We start from the raw sequence: 16,530 nt of genomic DNA, 5'->3' as shown, positions 1-16,530 counted from the left end.
CGTTCCGCTCTGCCTTCTGCACAGACTTCGGCCACTGCCCCACCTGCCTTCTCCTCCTGGTCGGCCTCCGCCGCCGCCTTTGGCAGGACACTCCTCGTCTGGTCCGAGCTGCCCTCTGCCCCCTGGGCTCCCGGTGGGGCCTCCTGGGTTTCCTTGTTTGTGCTCCTCTACCTCCTCACACGGACACAGACCCAGGACACAGACGCAGGAGCCGACTGGAGCCTCCGAGGGAAGGCGGGGGAGGGGGAGTGTCTGCATCGCCCACAGACAGACATAGTGGGTGAAGGCCTGGGGCGGGGTGGGGCGGGCTAGAGGGGGCCCAGGGGGGAGAAGGGGACACGTGTAATACTCCCAACAACGAAGGTCTGCAAGAGGGAACAGTCCTCTCGATCTCCACGTGGTCGTCACTGAACTGCTCTTGTCGCCTTGAACACGTGTCCCTCGCCCGCCTGCCTCTAACAACGGGCAGGCTTCTGCTGTCCCCATCTCGAGCTTTCCTTCCTCTTGACCCCCGAATCTCTTCCCAGCGTCCTCCCTACTGAGGCCGCTAGCTTCAGGCCATGGCTCTGCTTCTCCCTCAGGTGTTGACCCTGCACACCTGCTGTTTCTGTGCCTCGCACCCACCAGGAAGGCTGCTCGCCTGACGCGTGGCACCTGATTCCCACCTGCCCCTGGCTGTGCACAGAGGGAACAGGCCTCTCTCTCCCCTCTCCCCGCCCCCCCCACCCCCCCCGCTCTAACCCCAGCTGCTCTGATCTGTGTCCGCCACTGGGGACCCCCGCGCACACCCGTCGTCTGGCTGTGGGAGACGTGTCTGTGGTGACAGGTTCCTGGCTCTGCGGCTCCCGGGCCCGGGCCGACCCTCTGGCCACGCTGGGTCCCGCTTCACTTCCTGCTGCGACCCGGCTCCCTGAATTCTCAGCGCGTCCCGTGCGGTGCCATGTGGCGTGTCCTGGAACCCGTGGGAAGCGCTCTGCCTCCTCTCCCTTAGCTGCTGTCATTGCAGCGCAGACGGGTGGCGGTTATGGCGACGGTTTTCCTAGGAGGCTGCTCGGGGTTGCCCACCTGACCTGGCGCCGTGGCCCCTGCCTGCGCGCTGTGTCCGGCCCGTATGAGAGCGACCGCGTCTCTGAGCCTGTGTTCCCCGGGGGACACTCAGCTCCCAAGGGGAAACGCCCGTCCTGGTCCCTGCCGCTCGCTCCACCCAGCACGCAGAGCCCGTCCGTCCCTGTCTGACAGCTCCCGTCCACCTCGGCTCACGCTTCTCGCTCCGACGGTACGAGTGCGGCCTGGAGCTCCCCTCCGCGTGTGCGTGGGAGCCGCCGCCCCTTCCCTGTTACACTGAGTGTGAGGGTCACGGGAGGGGATCCCCGGTGAGCGCATTCCCTGGAACCCACAGCTCGACGTGGCGTTTCCACACGTCCCAGGGAGACGCCACCTCAGCACAGTCTCCGTTCGTTAGACAATCCCTGCCACACCGTGTGCCCCGCGGCCCCGTGGAGGCGGTGCGGACAGGCACTACGCGCTCTACACCTCACGCTGCAACAGGGCAGTTATCTACTGACGGGCAGCTGCTCCCCGGCCCACGCGAGAGCTCGGCGTCTGACCGCTCAGCCCGACGCCAGCACTCGCGCTCCCTGACCTGCAGCGGCCTGTGCGGGTGGGGGCGCCGTCCTTATTTTTCTAAGGGTTGGGTTGAGAGGACTTTGAGATTTGAAGGAAGGAAGGAAAATCTCGTATCTCTGGACAGATGGGGGTGAGAGAGAGGGACGGGCCCTCCCTGGGACCCTGAGCCACCGCGGGCACAGATGGGGGTGAGAGAGAGGGATGGGCCCTCCCTGGGACCCCAAAGGCAGTGCAGGGGACCCGCCCCGTCCGTACCCGGGCGGTGAAGTCCACGGCGGCTCCCCGGTTGAGCAGGAGGGTGGCCACGTTGACGTTGCCGTAGTGGGCGGCGATGTGCAGGGGCGTGAAGCCACTCTGGGGAGCAGAGAGAACCACAGTCGGTCAGGCCGTCCCTCCCCGTGTGCCGTCGCAGGAGCATGAGAACCACGTGGTTAAAAAAGAAAAATAAAACAAAAAAACACCGAGATGTGGCTGCCTAGCTGGTGACCGCAGTTCAGCCCAGGCCACGGGCGCTGCCCAAGGCTCCTGTCAGCGCTCGGAGGGGATAACCACGCCTCTGAGGGGGCGGTGAGCCCCCACACCCTCGGTGTTGCTTCTAGTTACCGTCACAGTCCCCGGGGGATTAGCCGTCCGCACAGAACCAGGCGCTTGAGCCCCTTTAGCTTTAGAGAAAAACGACTAAACAACGTAAGGTGTTCGCCACGGGAATAACAGTCAGGAGCTTAACATCTGTTCCCCAGAGAAGATCTCAGAATGAATGTTTCTTAAGAAACGGATGGACAGCAGGGGTTGGCGTGCAGACGCTGTGAGGACTCTTGGTGAGGACGCTGTGGTCACTCTTGGGGCGACACGTCCTGGCCGCTCGCCCTAACGCGGGGCAGTCAGCCCACGTGGTTATAAGGGAAAAGTTTAAAATAAAAAACACACAAAAGTTAACCAACACCCTTGCTGTCAACGTGAATATAAAATTAAAAATTCAACGGAACCTAATTTCGAATGTTACTTAAACCAAACTTGATCAATAAGCTAAGATGGATATAAAATACAATAAGCAGGTTAAATCAGCTATACGGGCATTAGAGACCTGTTACTGTCAGAATGTTTTTTTTAAAATGTCTTAAGCTCTTAAATGGAAGGAAAGTACATTTTCATTTCTTTTCTGATGAAAAATTAGAAAGGTTTGCCATTTTCACAGAAGCAGCATAGCAGTTTCTGTTATTAAAGTCCGCAAAGCGCTATTATCCTTGCTCTCGTTTCAGTAACTTCATTACTTAATAAAGGATTACAGAAGCAACCCAGACTGTCCCGTAGCCTGGTCTCGGTCCCCGGGTGTGAGGTGGCCTAGTATTCTGTCTCAGGTGAAATGAGCCTGGTGTGGAGAGCACTGTATTTAAGAAGTGTCACCTGAATCCTGGCTGTCACTTTTCGGGCATTTGACTACAGACTTTGCCTTGTGAACCCAGATCAGGCCCTAGACCAGGGGTGGGCAAACTTTTTGACTCGAGGGCCACAATGGGTTCTTCAACTGGACCGGAGGGCCGGAACAAAAGCATGGATGGAGTGTTTGTGTGAACTAATATAAATTCAAAGTAAACATCATTACATAGAAGGGTACGGTCTCTTTTTTTTTTTTAGTTTTATTCATTTCAAACGGGCCGGATCTGGCCCGCGGGCCATAGTTTGCCCACGGCTGCCCTAGACCCTCAGGGGCAGGGATCCCTGTGCGCCGGCCACACTAACGCACACAATTCCTGACGCAGAGCAGAGCACCAAGAGCAGCAGTCGCTCTGCATCCACGCCCCCAGCAGTCAGGACGTCGCTATCCGGTGGCTACCTGAGGCCACACATTCACGTCAAAACAGAGGGAAGGATCAGTCTGCAACCCGGCTGTGATTTGTAAAATGCCCAGCGCTTACTACTGAAGGAATGATGGGCGTATGTTTTCCACGTTTCCCTTCACAGATCCTGCCACCCGACAGCATCCTGAGTGCATGTCTGTCATTCCAGTTACCATGGGATCACAGTGAAACAGTGGCCGCTGCTGGATCCTTTCCAACCTCTTCAAACATCATTCTGCTCATTTGCAAAATTAAACGGGCGTACTGTCCGAGGTGGCCTCCCTGGCGCGGTGGCGCCTGCCTGCGGCCGGGGGGAGTCCCTGAGCCAGGTGGGGCGGGGGGGGGGGGCTCTGCGCCCACAGTCGCCCAGGAAAACGCCCCCTGAGACTCCGTGTCCTCACAGACCCTTTCTGCCTCAGTGCGAGCCTTCCCAAATGGCGCATCCAGCACACGCGTGGAGCAGGGCTGCTTCAGAAATGCATCTCAACCACCAGAGTCACCTCAACAGTGAGAGGCGTTAAACCCGTAATTAAGACAGCGAACCGGGCAGCTCCATCTGAGCCCCTCGCCAGGCAGATGGGCCTGTGTGTTTTGGTTTTTGTGTTTTTTAATCTCTGCCCTGAGTTCCATGCACACAGATGGAACAGGAGGAAAGGTATGATAACCCAAGTTTATTTACGTCTCCATAGGTTGTGTGGTTGGTAAGCAAGGAGCTAGGTCTAGACCAGCCGTGGGCAAACTACGGCCGTTTGAAATGAATAAAACTAAAAAAAAAAAAGACCGTACCCTTTTATGTAATGATGTTTACTTTGAATTTATATTAGTTCACACAAACACTCCATCCATGCTTTTGTTCCGGCCCTCTGGTCCAGTTGAAGAACCCATTGTGGCCCTCGAGTCAGAAAGTTTGCCCACCCCTGGTCTAGACACAGGACTCTCAGTAACACTGTGTGTGGAGGCTGGTCTCCAGCCCAGCGCTCGCGAGAGGCCTGTCTGAGTGATAATCTATATACGAGTCCCTGGACGGGGGAGGGGGGCAGGTTCCTGCTTCTAATGTACTTTCAACAGTGCCTGCGAGGGCCTCCGGGCAGTGGGCGGCCACAGGCATGGAGAGGCCACTAAACACGTGCACTCACACACGCACACACATATGCATACACACATGCATACGTGCACTCACGCACTACACTGAGGCCTCTGACCTGACGCTGTGCTGAGGGCTGGGACCGCCTGTGCTCTGTGGAAATAGGCGGCCGAGTGACAAGCACTGAGACAGCGTTACGAGGCACGTGCTCTCTCAGGACACGGTCAGTGTCATCACTGATGAAGGACAATGTGGGAAAAGCCCATCGGGAGGGCACCTGTGGTTAGAGACGGGACAGGCGGGCAGCGCACCTCCTCCCAGGTCACCGTCTAAGCTGGGGCCTGGGGACCCCCGTCCAGAGGGCACAGCTCGGCGGCAAAGCAGCCGCGCCCCGGAGGGACCTGCTTTAAGACGGGGTTTGGCTCCACGCTCCACGCTCCACGCTAACGGGCCATTCCGCACGCTCCCTGGGTAAATAGCGCTTCAGACATACGCGACTCATTGTCTGGAATTACCCACTCCCTTGATTATGGGAAACGTTTCCAAATCAATTTCCTAATAAGGGAAGTACCGTCATTAGTGAAGTTAGTGAGCATTTATTCTAACTGGGCAAAAACTAAAAAATAAATAAAAACAAGGTGTGTGTTGGCATAAGCTGGTACCGTACCTCAGTCGTCCTATTCACCATCATCTGAAGCGGTGGGTGTGGGGGAAAGAGGGGAGATGTTAGCACACTGCGAATTAGGAGACCGTCCGCGCGGAGCCGGCCCGCTGGCCCAGCACGCGACACGCGCTCATCTTTCTGTTTCTATTCTTTTTTACTAGAAATGGAAAAATTAGGCAACTTTCTAAAAAGCTGAACCTCATCTTTTAAGAAACATTTTTTTATTTACTTTTTTTGTTAATCCTCACCTGAGGGTATTTTTCCATTGATTTTGAGAGAGGAAGGGAGAGGGAGAGACAGAGAGAAACATCGATGTGAGAGGGACACATTGATTGGTTGCCTCCAGCACGCACCCCGACCAGGGCCGGGGAACTGAGGTGCGTGCCCTTGACCGGAATCGAACCTGGGACCCTTCAGTCCGAGGGCCGATGCTCTATCCACTGAGCAAAACTGGCCAGGGCTACCAAAGATTATCTTCAACTTTTCTGTTATGGTACCTGACCGTCCCCTTCCTTCCGAAACCCCCTGAAAGTCAGCGATCCCTTTAGACGAGCAGAGCGCCTGTTACACGGGGCCCACTGCTCTCCACCCGGAGCCCGCGGCCAGGGCCCGGGGCCTTGCCTGGGACAGAGGGCGGTGGGAGCCCGCGGCCAGGGCCCGGGGCCTTGCCTGGGACAGAGGGCGGTGGGAGCCCGCGGCCAGGACCCGGGGCCTTGCCTGGGACAGAGGGCGGTGGGAGCCCGCGGCCAGGGCCCGGGGCCTTGCCTGGGACAGAGGGCGGTGGGAGCCCGCGGCCAGGACCCGGGGCCTAGCATGGGACAGAGGGCGGTGGGAGCCCGCGGGGCCTTGCCGGGGACAGAGGGCGGTGGGAGCCCAGGGCCTTGCCTGGGACAGAGGGCGGTGGGAGCCCGCGGCCAGGACCCGGGGCCTAGCATGGGACAGAGGGCGGTGGGAGCCCGCGGGGCCTTGCCTGGGACAGAGGGCGGTGGGAGCCCGCGGGGCCTTGCCGGGGACAGAGGGCGGTGGGAGCCCGCGGCCAGGACCCGGGGCCTTGCCTGGGACAGAGGGCGGTGGGAGCCCGCGGCCAGGGCCCGGGGCCTTACCTTGGACTGCACGTCGGCGTTGTGGTCGCTCTGCAGCAGCAGCGCCGCGGACTTGGTGTCGTCCTTGCGGGCGGCGATGTGCAGGGCAGGCAGCCGCACCTTGCCCTTGGTGTCGTTCTCCAGGAGCACGGCCACCGCCTGGTTGTGGCCCTGCTGCAGCGCCACCGCCAGCGGCGTAAAGCCGTCCTGCGGATGCGGGCAGAGGTGGCCTGAGCTTTGGGAAGCGGGGTGGGGCGGGGGGTGCGCAATAGCTAGGTGGACAGCAGAGCAACGAGCAGTGGGGCGAACGTGCCTCAGAGACTGGAGGTGAGAGCCAGGCCCTTGCCTCGTTGCCGTAGCGGGGAGCCCCAACTAGCACTGTGCTGTCAGTGTCTCCCTTTAGGGCCGCCAGTATTTGCTTTACAGCCCGGCCGGCGTGGCTCAGTGGTTGAGTGTCGGCCTAGGAACCAGGAGGTCACGGTTCGATTCCCCGTGAGGGCACAGGCCCGGGTTGGGGGCTCGATCCCCAGTGTGGGGCGTGCAGGAGGCAGCCGGTCCATGTTTCTCTCTCATCACTGATGTCTCTCTCCCTCTCCCTCCCTCTCTGACATCAGTATACATTCAGGGGCTCCCGTGTCGGGGGCCTGAACGTCACAAATGTCCCACCGCCTTGCGGGTGACGCCTGCCGTCAGGATGCAAACCTGGCCCTGCCTCTGTCCGTCTCTGTGTTACCGTCTGTCACGTCTGATCCCAGTGGGGCTGCCCCAGCTTTCCTTTGGTTCCGTTGGCATGAAGCACGTTTCCTATCCTAACGGAGCCCGTCTCATGGCCCTGAGACTCGGCACACCCAAAGGTGTGTTATTTTTTGGCGAATCTGACCAACAAAAACAGGCATATTTTTTAGACTTTCGACTCAGTCACACTGATGGATGCTGTGCTGGCTGTTGCCGTTTTTTAAATTTGACGATCTCAGGGAAACGAGGTCGGTCTGACGTATTTTAAAAATTCTCAGCCTGCTGGTTGACAGTCGCTGTTGTGTCTGTGGAAATGGTTCTCATCCAGTGTGTCCTGTTCCGTGTGCACCAGCACAGGAAGCACGGAATGTGAAGCCAACCTGTTTCTTAACGGGGGGAGGAGTGGCGCACGCAGCACTGAGAGGAAACACCGCAGGGCCCCTGGGAGGCTGGGGAGGAGGGAAGAGCGGCCGGGGAGGCGTGACGTCACGGGAGAACAAAGTGTCAGGCCCCTAATCAGGGCGCCTGCTCGCTGAGCCGCGTGCGGGGTCCTCCCTCGCGGCCACGGCTGCGGGTCCCGGCGGCCTCGCTGCCCGCACAGCGTGGACAGGAAGGCCTGTGGGCGGGCTCACCTCGGTGGCGGTGCTCTGGTTGGCGCCATTCTCCAGCAGGTACTTGACGACCTCGATGTGGTTCTCCTGGGCAGCCATGTACAGGGGCGTGAAGCCGTTCTGGGGACACAGGACAACACGCGGACCGTCACTCCTGACCGGGGAGCGGGCAGGAGCACAGCCGAGGGAGGAGGGGCCGCCCCTCTCGTGGGCGAGCAGACGTGTCCCTGCCATGGGGCTGCCAGGCGCAGGGCCAGCGCAGCCCACACCCAGGCCCTGAGGATGAGGAGCAAGGACATGGGGAAACGCGTCCTCGGTCCCTGTCTTCATGTTGGTCCCAGGGAGGCCTGCCTCATCTCCACACTCATTAAACCAGAGGCAGTGAGCATCTGAATATCTGCATGTTCCTAACACACAGAATTCTCACCCCGTGGCAAACACAGGGTGTCCCCCCAGAATGTAGACACACTTCGCACAGTTACAAAGGCAGCGTTTGCACCTCAACGGGGTTTTCATCTCAGGGTGAATTTCCTTTATTTAAAGCTTAGTCTGGCTGGAAAGAAACATCAGTGGATCCATCAGCCGTTAAAATGTGTAGACATGTTTCTGGGACACCCTGTATATGAAATAGTATTTATACACTATCTTCTGTATTTATCAGTGTGTAGCTATTTAAACAGACCACCATGATCTTCAATGTACACAGTTCTTACTGAACATGGGTCGGAGCCAATGCGAGAAAGCATCTTTTTTAAAGAATATGTTTTCATTACCCTGGCCAGTTTGGCTCAGTGGATAGCATCAGCCTGGGGACCGAAGAGTTCTGAGGTCAGTTCCGGTCAAGGGCACGCACCTCGGTTGCAGGCTCCTCCCCAGCACAGGCTCTGGTCGGGGGCATGTGCAGGAGGCAACCAATCGATGTGTTTCTCTCATCAATATTTCTCTCTGTCTTTCCCTCTCTGTTCTACTCTCCCTAAAAATCAATGGAAAAATATCCTTGGGAGAGGCTTAAAAATTATATATCCTATATAATAAAAGCATAATATGCTAAGTGTCTGGTCCTCCAGTCATCCATTCAACTAATCAAAGCATAATATGCTAATGATATGCTAAGGCCGCTCAACTGCTCACTATGATGTGCAGTGACCACCAGGGGGCAGACGCTCCAACCAGTAGGTTAGCTTGCTGTTGGGGTCCAGCCAATCGGGGCCGAGTGTGACGGGCCGGACACACCCTGCGTCCCTCCCAGGTCCTGGTCGTGCACCGGTGGGGTCCTTTGGCCTGGCCTGCGCCCTCTCGCAATCTGAGACCCCTCAGGGGACGTCGGAGAGCTGGTTTCAGCCCCATCCTGCAGGCCAGGCAGAGGGATCTCACTGGTGCATGAATTCATGCACCAGGCCTCTAGTATGTATATACAGTGGGGCCTTGACTTACGAGTTTAATTCGTTCCGAGGCCGAGCTCGTTAACTCAAATTACTCTGTCAACTCAATGCAAAAAATTGGCTGAGAGACAGCTGGTATCTCAAATAGCTCCTTAGTTGGGACACTCCTAAGTCAAGGCCCCACTGTATGTATATATATCTTTAAATTGATTTCAGAGAGAGAGGGAGAGGGAGAGAGAAACATCAATGATGAGAAATAATTGAGCCCCCAACCTGGGCATGTGCCCTGACCAGGAATCAAACCGTGACCTCCTGGTTCATAGGTCAATGCTCAGCCACTGAGCAACATCGGCCAGACACCAGAAATAATTTGGAAAAAATTTTTTTCAGGGCTAAACATGTTTTAAAAATAATTCAAAGACCTCTTGCCAAGACAGAGGGCATAGAAAGCTGCAATTCATGGGCAACGTGTGAGCACCCAGCTAAGTCGTGCCGTCAGTGACTGCACAGATGGGGGGGGGGCTCACTGCCCATTACCCGTCTTCGTCGCATTTGCCATGGGTGAGAAGGGTGAGTGACGTGGGTCCTTGTGTGCATTTCCTTAGATGAGGCGACCTCAGTGGGAGAGTGTGAAACACAGCGCAAATCTCTGCAAGTTTCCACCTGCCGCTGGCCCCGTGGGAGCAGTGACACCCCAGTTCCACAGGAAAGGGGCGCTGCAGAGCCGGGCGGACCTCGCAGAAGGAGAATTCCCTCCTCAGCGGCCTGTTTCTCGCAGGAAGGTCAGTGTCAGGTTCAGGTTTTCCCGAGCAGAACTGCTCAGCAGGCTGGGGGGCTGAGCGGGCTGGTGGGCTGCGGGCTAGGGGCACTGCGGGCTGGGGGCACTGCGGGCTGGGGGCACTGCGGGCTGGGGGGGACTGCGGGCTGGGGGCACTGCGGGCTGGGGGGACTGCGGGCTTGGGGGACTGCGGGCTGGGGGCACTGCGGGCTGGGGGCACTGCGGGCTTGGGGGACTGCGGGCTGGGGGCACTGCGGGCTGGGGGCACTGCGGGCTGGGGGGACTGCGGGCTTGGGGGACTGCGGGCTGGTGGGCTGCGGGCTGGGGGCACTGCGGGCTGGGGGGACTGCGGGCTTGGGGGACTGCGGGCTGGGGGCACTGTGGGCTGGGGGCACTGCGGGCTGGGGGCACTGCGGGCTGGGGGCACTGCGGGCTGGGGGCACTGCCGTCTGGTGGGCTCAGCAGTGGGCACTGCCGAAATGACCACTCTGCTCACCATCCCAGGGACCCGACCCTCCTCTGCACTCGCCTTCTGAGAGACAAGCTCCGAGCTCCCACAATGACCTCCGGCCTACGGTCAGGATGATCCAGTTACCTCCCTAAATAGCTCCCAAGTGCACAGCTGCAAAGGAAGCGCAGGCCCAGCAGCACTAATTACAGTCACAGAGACAAAGCTGTGGGCGTGGGGTGCCCGGTGCACAGACGCAGTGACACTCGCTGGCGGTGCAGGCCTTTCTCTAAGGACAGTGCCGCCCAGGCTTCCCGAGGGCGGGAACTGGACGGTCTTCACCAGGTGACGACGCTGACTGATTTAACCACCCTGCTCCCCCCAAAGGCTCCCTTTCCAGGCTCATAGCTGCACCAGGAAATGACACTGAGGTGGCTGCCCACGGATTAGGTGGTGGCATTTCTCCGTCACCAGTGGACTGGGCTTCCTGTGATATCTTCAGAAAAGGAATTTTCTAAGATGCGCACGGGAGAACGAATGCTGCTTGTTTGCGTGGAATGATGTGTTTCCACCGCCCCACATCCCTTAACCCCGTCCTGGGGATGTGCACGGGGCTCTGGCTGAGCTGAGAGCAGGGCCATTCCCTGGTGTGGCGTCCACGTGGCCAGGAGCCACACTGGCGGGTGCCGGGGAGCACGCCCCCCAACAGGGGTCTCAAGAGGGCAAGAGGGCCAAGAGCACAAGAGGGGGGGCGTGGAGGCCCCTTTGCTCAGGCGTGAAGCATCTCAGGGTTCCAGGCCTCTTCTGGCCACTGAGTCGCTCCCGGGTGTGACCGACAGGTGAGCATCTTCCCACGCCACCTGCCGTCACGGGGCTGTGTGTGTGGTCCAGGCCCCTCCCCCAGGATCGGCGGGGACTGACGTGGAGAGGCTGAGCTGCGGTTCCTGGCCAAGCCGTGTCGGTGGCCCATATTCTAGGCTCCCTTCGCTCCCTTCCTGCTCAACAGGGACCAGGGGGTGACGGTACCGAAATGATGCATGTCCTAAGCCCCCAGGAGGTGAGACTTCATGAGTGCTCGCAGGTCGTCGTTTCATTCACACTCCGCCCCCCGGCCGCCGAGGACCGGCGCTCCTCAGACACCGGCTCTGACCCGGGCGCCGACCCTGAGCCTCTCCATCCTCTGAAGCCACCCCGGATGGGTGACAGCGGCTGGGGCGGCAGCTGGAGGGCAAGGTCCCGCCTTCTCTTGGACACAGAATCCTTCCAGCTTCTGCTGAAGTGGGCGCGGGGCTGAGGGTGCGGCCACAGGAGAGAGGGACCCCTCTCTGTTGCTGTTGGGCCTCAGCCCGTGGAATAGAGGTGGGTCTCTAGATGCCTCGAGGATGAGGCGGCCACGTAGTCTCACACCACGGAGCGTGGCGCTGTGGCCGGACCCGCGTGGAACGGATTGTGAGCCTTGGGCCCTGCCCGCCACGCGAGTCTGCCCTGCGCTGCAGCAGCGAGCTCGATGGTACTGTCACGGCTGGTGTGGTGCCCTCGGCAACACCAGGGACTCTGTTCCCCCTGCGTCTGCCATCTCCCCCGCCGGCAGTCCTGGGGACCGATTTTCCATGTTTCACGTTACCCGGCGACCCCATCCCACAGCCTGAACCCGTCTTCCTAAGACACCGGTGCTGCCAGCCGTGTGAACGCCACGTCCGCCGGGACCGTGGACGGCGTGGTGGTGGCCGCGGAGGCGGGCTCCTGTGCTGACAAAGGACGAGGTCGGAGCAGGCCTCAACGGCCAGGGCATCGCGCCTCGTCTGTGCTGGAGGCGCTGTCCCCGCGCCTGGCAGAGCCCTGCGTCTGGCTTGGCAGGTCAGTGCTGAGTCACCAGGACAGAGCCTGGCTGTTCAGCCGCCAGCACCCTGACGTGTGAAATGAGATCGCGCGCGCGGCGGCTTGTCTGCTGAGGTTGCGGGCCCGGCTCCCAGTGTGGTCTCCTCCCGTCCCCACAGCCACCCTACAGTCGCCGGGCCATGGCGACTCCTGTTGATCCGACAGGACATCCGGGCGCAGCTGTGAGGAGAGAACAGGGAGGACAGCCAGACGAGGAGGCCAGCGCTGCATGGCACCGGGCGTCTGAGGGTCTGACAAACGGATGGTCTGACTCCTGGGCACGGACAGCAGCCTGGAGGCTCCGGTGGGAGTGAGGGGGGAGGGGGGGGAGGCTGGTGAACAGGCGGGACTCCCAGCGGGGAGATGGGGGAGGCCCGGGTCTGCAGTCCAGCAGCCACTGCCGCTGCCCACGCTGTGCTGGGTGTGGGGACGGCCGTGTTCTCACCAGAAGGAAAGGACACAAGTGACCGGGAGGGGGGGGCGGGGGCGGGTAGCTAACCCGATGGGGGATCCGTGCAGGATGCAACTTGCACCAGAGCGTTTGCTATGTGAAACATCAGACACTTCCTCTCTCGGGGTGGACTTGGGGTCCTGTGTCCACATTCTGTTTGTTGGTGACCTTTGCCTGGAGGAGCCCCATGGGAGGTCTTCCCGGGGGGTCCCCTGCCGCGGGGCGTGAGGTCAGAGGCAGACCTCCGGGGCTGCTGCCCCTGCCCAGCGGCCCGGCCTCCAGTGCGGCTCAGACAGAGGAAAGCGAGGGCCTCCACAGAGGCCGGGAGCATCTACACTCCTCCCCACAGGCCGCCTTAGCACACTCGGCGCCTTCACCTCAGTCAGGCTAGACGTGAATGGCGTGTGAAGTAAGTAAAGGGTGTGGGGGGACACAGCCAGCCTGGCTCAGTGACTGAGCACCGGCCTATGAGCCAGGTCACGGTTCGCCCCCCGTGTGGGGCGTGCAGGAGGCAGCTGATCCATGATACTCTCTCATCATTGACGTTTCTATCCCCCTCTCCTTTCCTCTCTGAAATAAAATATTATTTTTAAAAAGGGACAAACCAAGACCCAGCTTTGAGGATGTTCAGCCTTAATTCCTTCCAGTTTCAGGACAAAAGGACAAGCAGTGCCCAGCCTGTCCCACCACCTGCCCCAGATGCGCCCCCAGACCACATGTGGGCGTGGTCATCACTCAGGATGGGAAGCGGCTGTTACTGCAAATGAAGAGAGTACCCCGCTTTCCAGACACGTCTGTGTGTTTACGGACCAGCGATCTTACTATTGGAATTCCAGGATAGAGAAAGAATCCCACTCTGCCAGATTTTAAATGCATGGATTCTCCTCCTTTCTCCAAGCCGATGGGAGACGCAGACCTGGAGAAAGCTCCCGTTTCCTGCGCTCACCCGCAGGCTGACTTCCCTGCCCCCCGACACCTGGGAGTGAAATCAATGCCGTGTAACCTTGCAATGGGCTGAATGGCCATGGCCTGAAAGTTAATAAAATCAGCCTCCTCATGTTTGTTTTAGAAACTAGAGGCCCGTTGCATGAATTCATGCACGGGTGGGGCCCCTCAGCCTGGCTGGCGATCGGGCTGAGAGGGCTGGTCGGCCGGGGGGACGGGACCGCGGGAGGTTGGCTGTGGGAGCACACTGACGACCAGGGGGCAGCTCCTGCGTTGAGTGTCTGCCCCCTGGTAGTCAGTGAGCATCTTAGCGACTGGTCAGCTGGTTGTTCGGTCACTTAGGCTTTTATTCTATAGGTAGGAAAGGATTTGGGAAAAGAATGTCTAGGACTGAAATATCAAAGCGGGTGAGCATTAGAAAGGGGCGAGGATTCCAGAAAAAGATGTGGGTTTTCGATACAGCAACTACCGCCAGGCTGCGCCAGTGACTCGGGCATCCAGGAAAGCGTCCCACATTTTAATTATTTATTTCTCTCACTCTACAGCTTTACCACCGTACAGACTCAGTCTGAAGCCATTTGTCGGGATTCCCTAGAGCAGTGATGGCGAACCTTTTGAGCTCGGCGTGTCAGCATTTTGAAAAACCCTAACTTAACTCTGGTGCCTTGTCACATAGAGAAATTTTTTGATATTTGCAACCATAGTAAAACAAAGACTTATATTTTTGATATTTATTTTATATATTTAAATGCCATTTAACAAAGAAAAATCAACCAAAAAAATGAGTTCGCGTGTCACCTCTGACACGCGTGTCATAGGTTGGCCATCACTGCCCTACAGCATCGTCTTAAATTGAGCGCATTGGACACCGGACAAGGAAAGGTCCTTTCGTCTCCTAACGTCCATCTACGGTATCGCCTTGTTCGACAGGCGTCTGGGGAGAAGTCAGCAGCCCTTCGTGTGGCTGTTACAGCACTAACGCCCGGGAGCGGCCGCCCGGAGCCCAGGGCCGCGGCACCGCCAGGCGTCCGTCCCCTGCGCGTGAGCACACACTGCCAGGCCTGCCGCCTCGAGTCCCTGTCGGGCGAGCCTTACGCCCAGGTCTCCCTCGCAGCCTCCTGGGCAGCCTCTCAAGCTGCAGCCCCTAGGCCAGTGTCGGCACCGCCTGGCGCTGAGGAAGGAGCCCCCAGGCCTGCCCAGCCTGGAGCCAGGAAAAGGTGGGGCCCAGTGAGGAGGGCGCCGCCCACAGGGGTCACGCTGGCTGCCTGGGCTGGAAACCTGGGCTCGGAGGCAAGAGGGTCGCGTTGCCAGAGGAACGCTGGGGCCCTTCCCGGAGCAGGTGTCCCAGTCCAGGCCTCCACGCCCGGCGCCGCCGCCTGCAGAGTCCACGGCCCCTGCACACGGCGCCATTTCACTCGCTTTCCGTCGGATAAGGGTTTGCAGCGTGCCATGCTCTCCATAACGTGAAAACACTGGCGTGTACTGAACTAAAGGACGGGCTGTCGGGGGAATGGGGTTATTTAAAATGGTTTGCTGTCACAAAGGCAAGAACAGATACTGTCTGGTTGTCGTAATTTCAGCAGGTTCCTCCCTATAATCAACGCCGAAGGAAACGGGGCCGATCCCAACGTTCGCCCGTTGGTATTTATGGTCCAGAGCTGTTGCCTGTGGCGACCACAGCCACCCCCACACGGCCACAAACCAACAGCACAGGCACCAGAGCGCCCTGTGCAGGGGCCTTCACGGCCCACGGGACGGATGGCGAGGGACCGGCTGGCTGTGCCAGCAGCCCGTGGCGTGGCCGGTGACCGGGGGCTACACCCTTCAAGGACAGAGAGCGGGAGGGAGGCGGTGATCACGCTGCGTCCCCCGAGCTCCACATAAACACTTCGGAGTCTCCAGGAGGAGAGCGGGGGGCAAAGCAGCGTGTCCGCCCCTCCCCCCGGAACACACGTACGCAGGAGCCCGGCTTATCGCGCGACAGGCCGTGATTATTCTTTCCAAATTGTCCTCACTTCCTCTTGAGAACACGCGCTTCCTGTCCAAGGCGAGGGTCCCTGCGGGAGTCACCAGGCTGGGCTCCCGCGTGCCCGTCTCTCTGGGGGTTTCCCGGGGCCACGCTGGGGGTGACGGCACCAAAGTGACGGCGGATGCAGCGCCTGGATGTTCATCTTCTGAGAGGTTTGTAATCGAAGGAGAGAAAACACTTTTCTAGAGCCACACAGACCTCGCGTGAAAACTCGCATGTCACAGACGCCACTGTCATTGGGGGAGGGCACGTTATCCTCTTTGTAATGCAGGCAAAGGCAAGGAAGACGGGCTGTGCACTGGTCAGATTTACGTTAACGGGGGGCTCCTGCTACATCCACCAAGGGGAGACAGGGAAATGTCACCGCTGGGTGAAGAAGGCATTTGGCCGAACAACGAGGTCCCACCTCACACCTGTCAGAACGGCTACCATCAACACATCAGCAAACGACAGGCGCTGGCGAGGATGCGGAGAGAAGGGAGCCCTCACGCACTGCTGGGGGGATGCAGACTGGGGCAGCCACCGTGGAGAACAGGATGGCGTTTCCTCAAAAAGTTAAAAATGGAACTGCCATTTGACCCCGTGATCCCACTTCTAGGAATGTATCCCACGAAACCAGAAACACCCGTCAGAAAGGACGTATGCACCTGTGTTCATAGCAGCACAATTACAACAGCTAAGGTTTGGAAGTAGCCCCCGTGTCTGTTAGTAGATAATTTAAATAACTTATTTGGCCCAGACAAATACCTGAAGTATTTATAGTAAGTTTTTCTGCCCAGCAGCTGGCCGAAGGCATTCAGCCAATCCCACGGGCTGTTCGAGCCCTTGGCGGCGGAGGGGAGGCGGGTGCGTACCTGGGACTGGGCGTTGATGTTGGCGCCTTCCTTGACCAGCACCTTGACGACCTCCGCCTGTCCCGCCAGCGAGGCGATGTGAAGAGCCGTGTTCCCCTTCTGTGTCGAAGAAACAGACAGAAAAC

At 59.0% G+C, this 16,530-nt stretch overlaps 1 protein-coding gene across 40 annotated transcripts in view; it reads right to left on the bottom strand.

The window, feature by feature from the left end:
• ANK2 (ankyrin 2) overlaps nt 1–16,530 on the bottom strand; it is a 362,059-nt gene that overhangs the window by 109,134 nt on the left and 236,395 nt on the right. For 31 of the 40 annotated variants that reach the window (XM_059695513.1, XM_059695517.1, XM_059695506.1 and 28 more), the window contains 5 exons: nt 16,406–16,504; nt 7,662–7,760; nt 6,316–6,501; nt 5,216–5,239; nt 1,882–1,980 (listed from right to left, as the gene is read on the bottom strand). In XM_059695513.1, coding sequence (XP_059551496.1) covers nt 1,882–1,980; nt 5,216–5,239; nt 6,316–6,501; nt 7,662–7,760; nt 16,406–16,504 — 507 coding nt within the window. The remainder of the gene's footprint in view (nt 1–1,881; nt 1,981–5,215; nt 5,240–6,315; nt 6,502–7,661; nt 7,761–16,405; nt 16,505–16,530) is intronic. The other 9 variants (XM_059695541.1, XM_059695509.1, XM_059695523.1 and 6 more) reach the window with 1 other exon arrangement.

The sequence above is a fragment of the Myotis daubentonii genome, chromosome 5 (genome assembly GCF_963259705.1).
Source record: "Myotis daubentonii chromosome 5, mMyoDau2.1, whole genome shotgun sequence".
NCBI classification, from domain to species: Eukaryota; Metazoa; Chordata; class Mammalia; order Chiroptera; family Vespertilionidae; genus Myotis; species Myotis daubentonii.
Note: the sequence above shows the minus strand (reverse complement) of the source record. Positions and strands in the feature narration are given on the sequence as shown.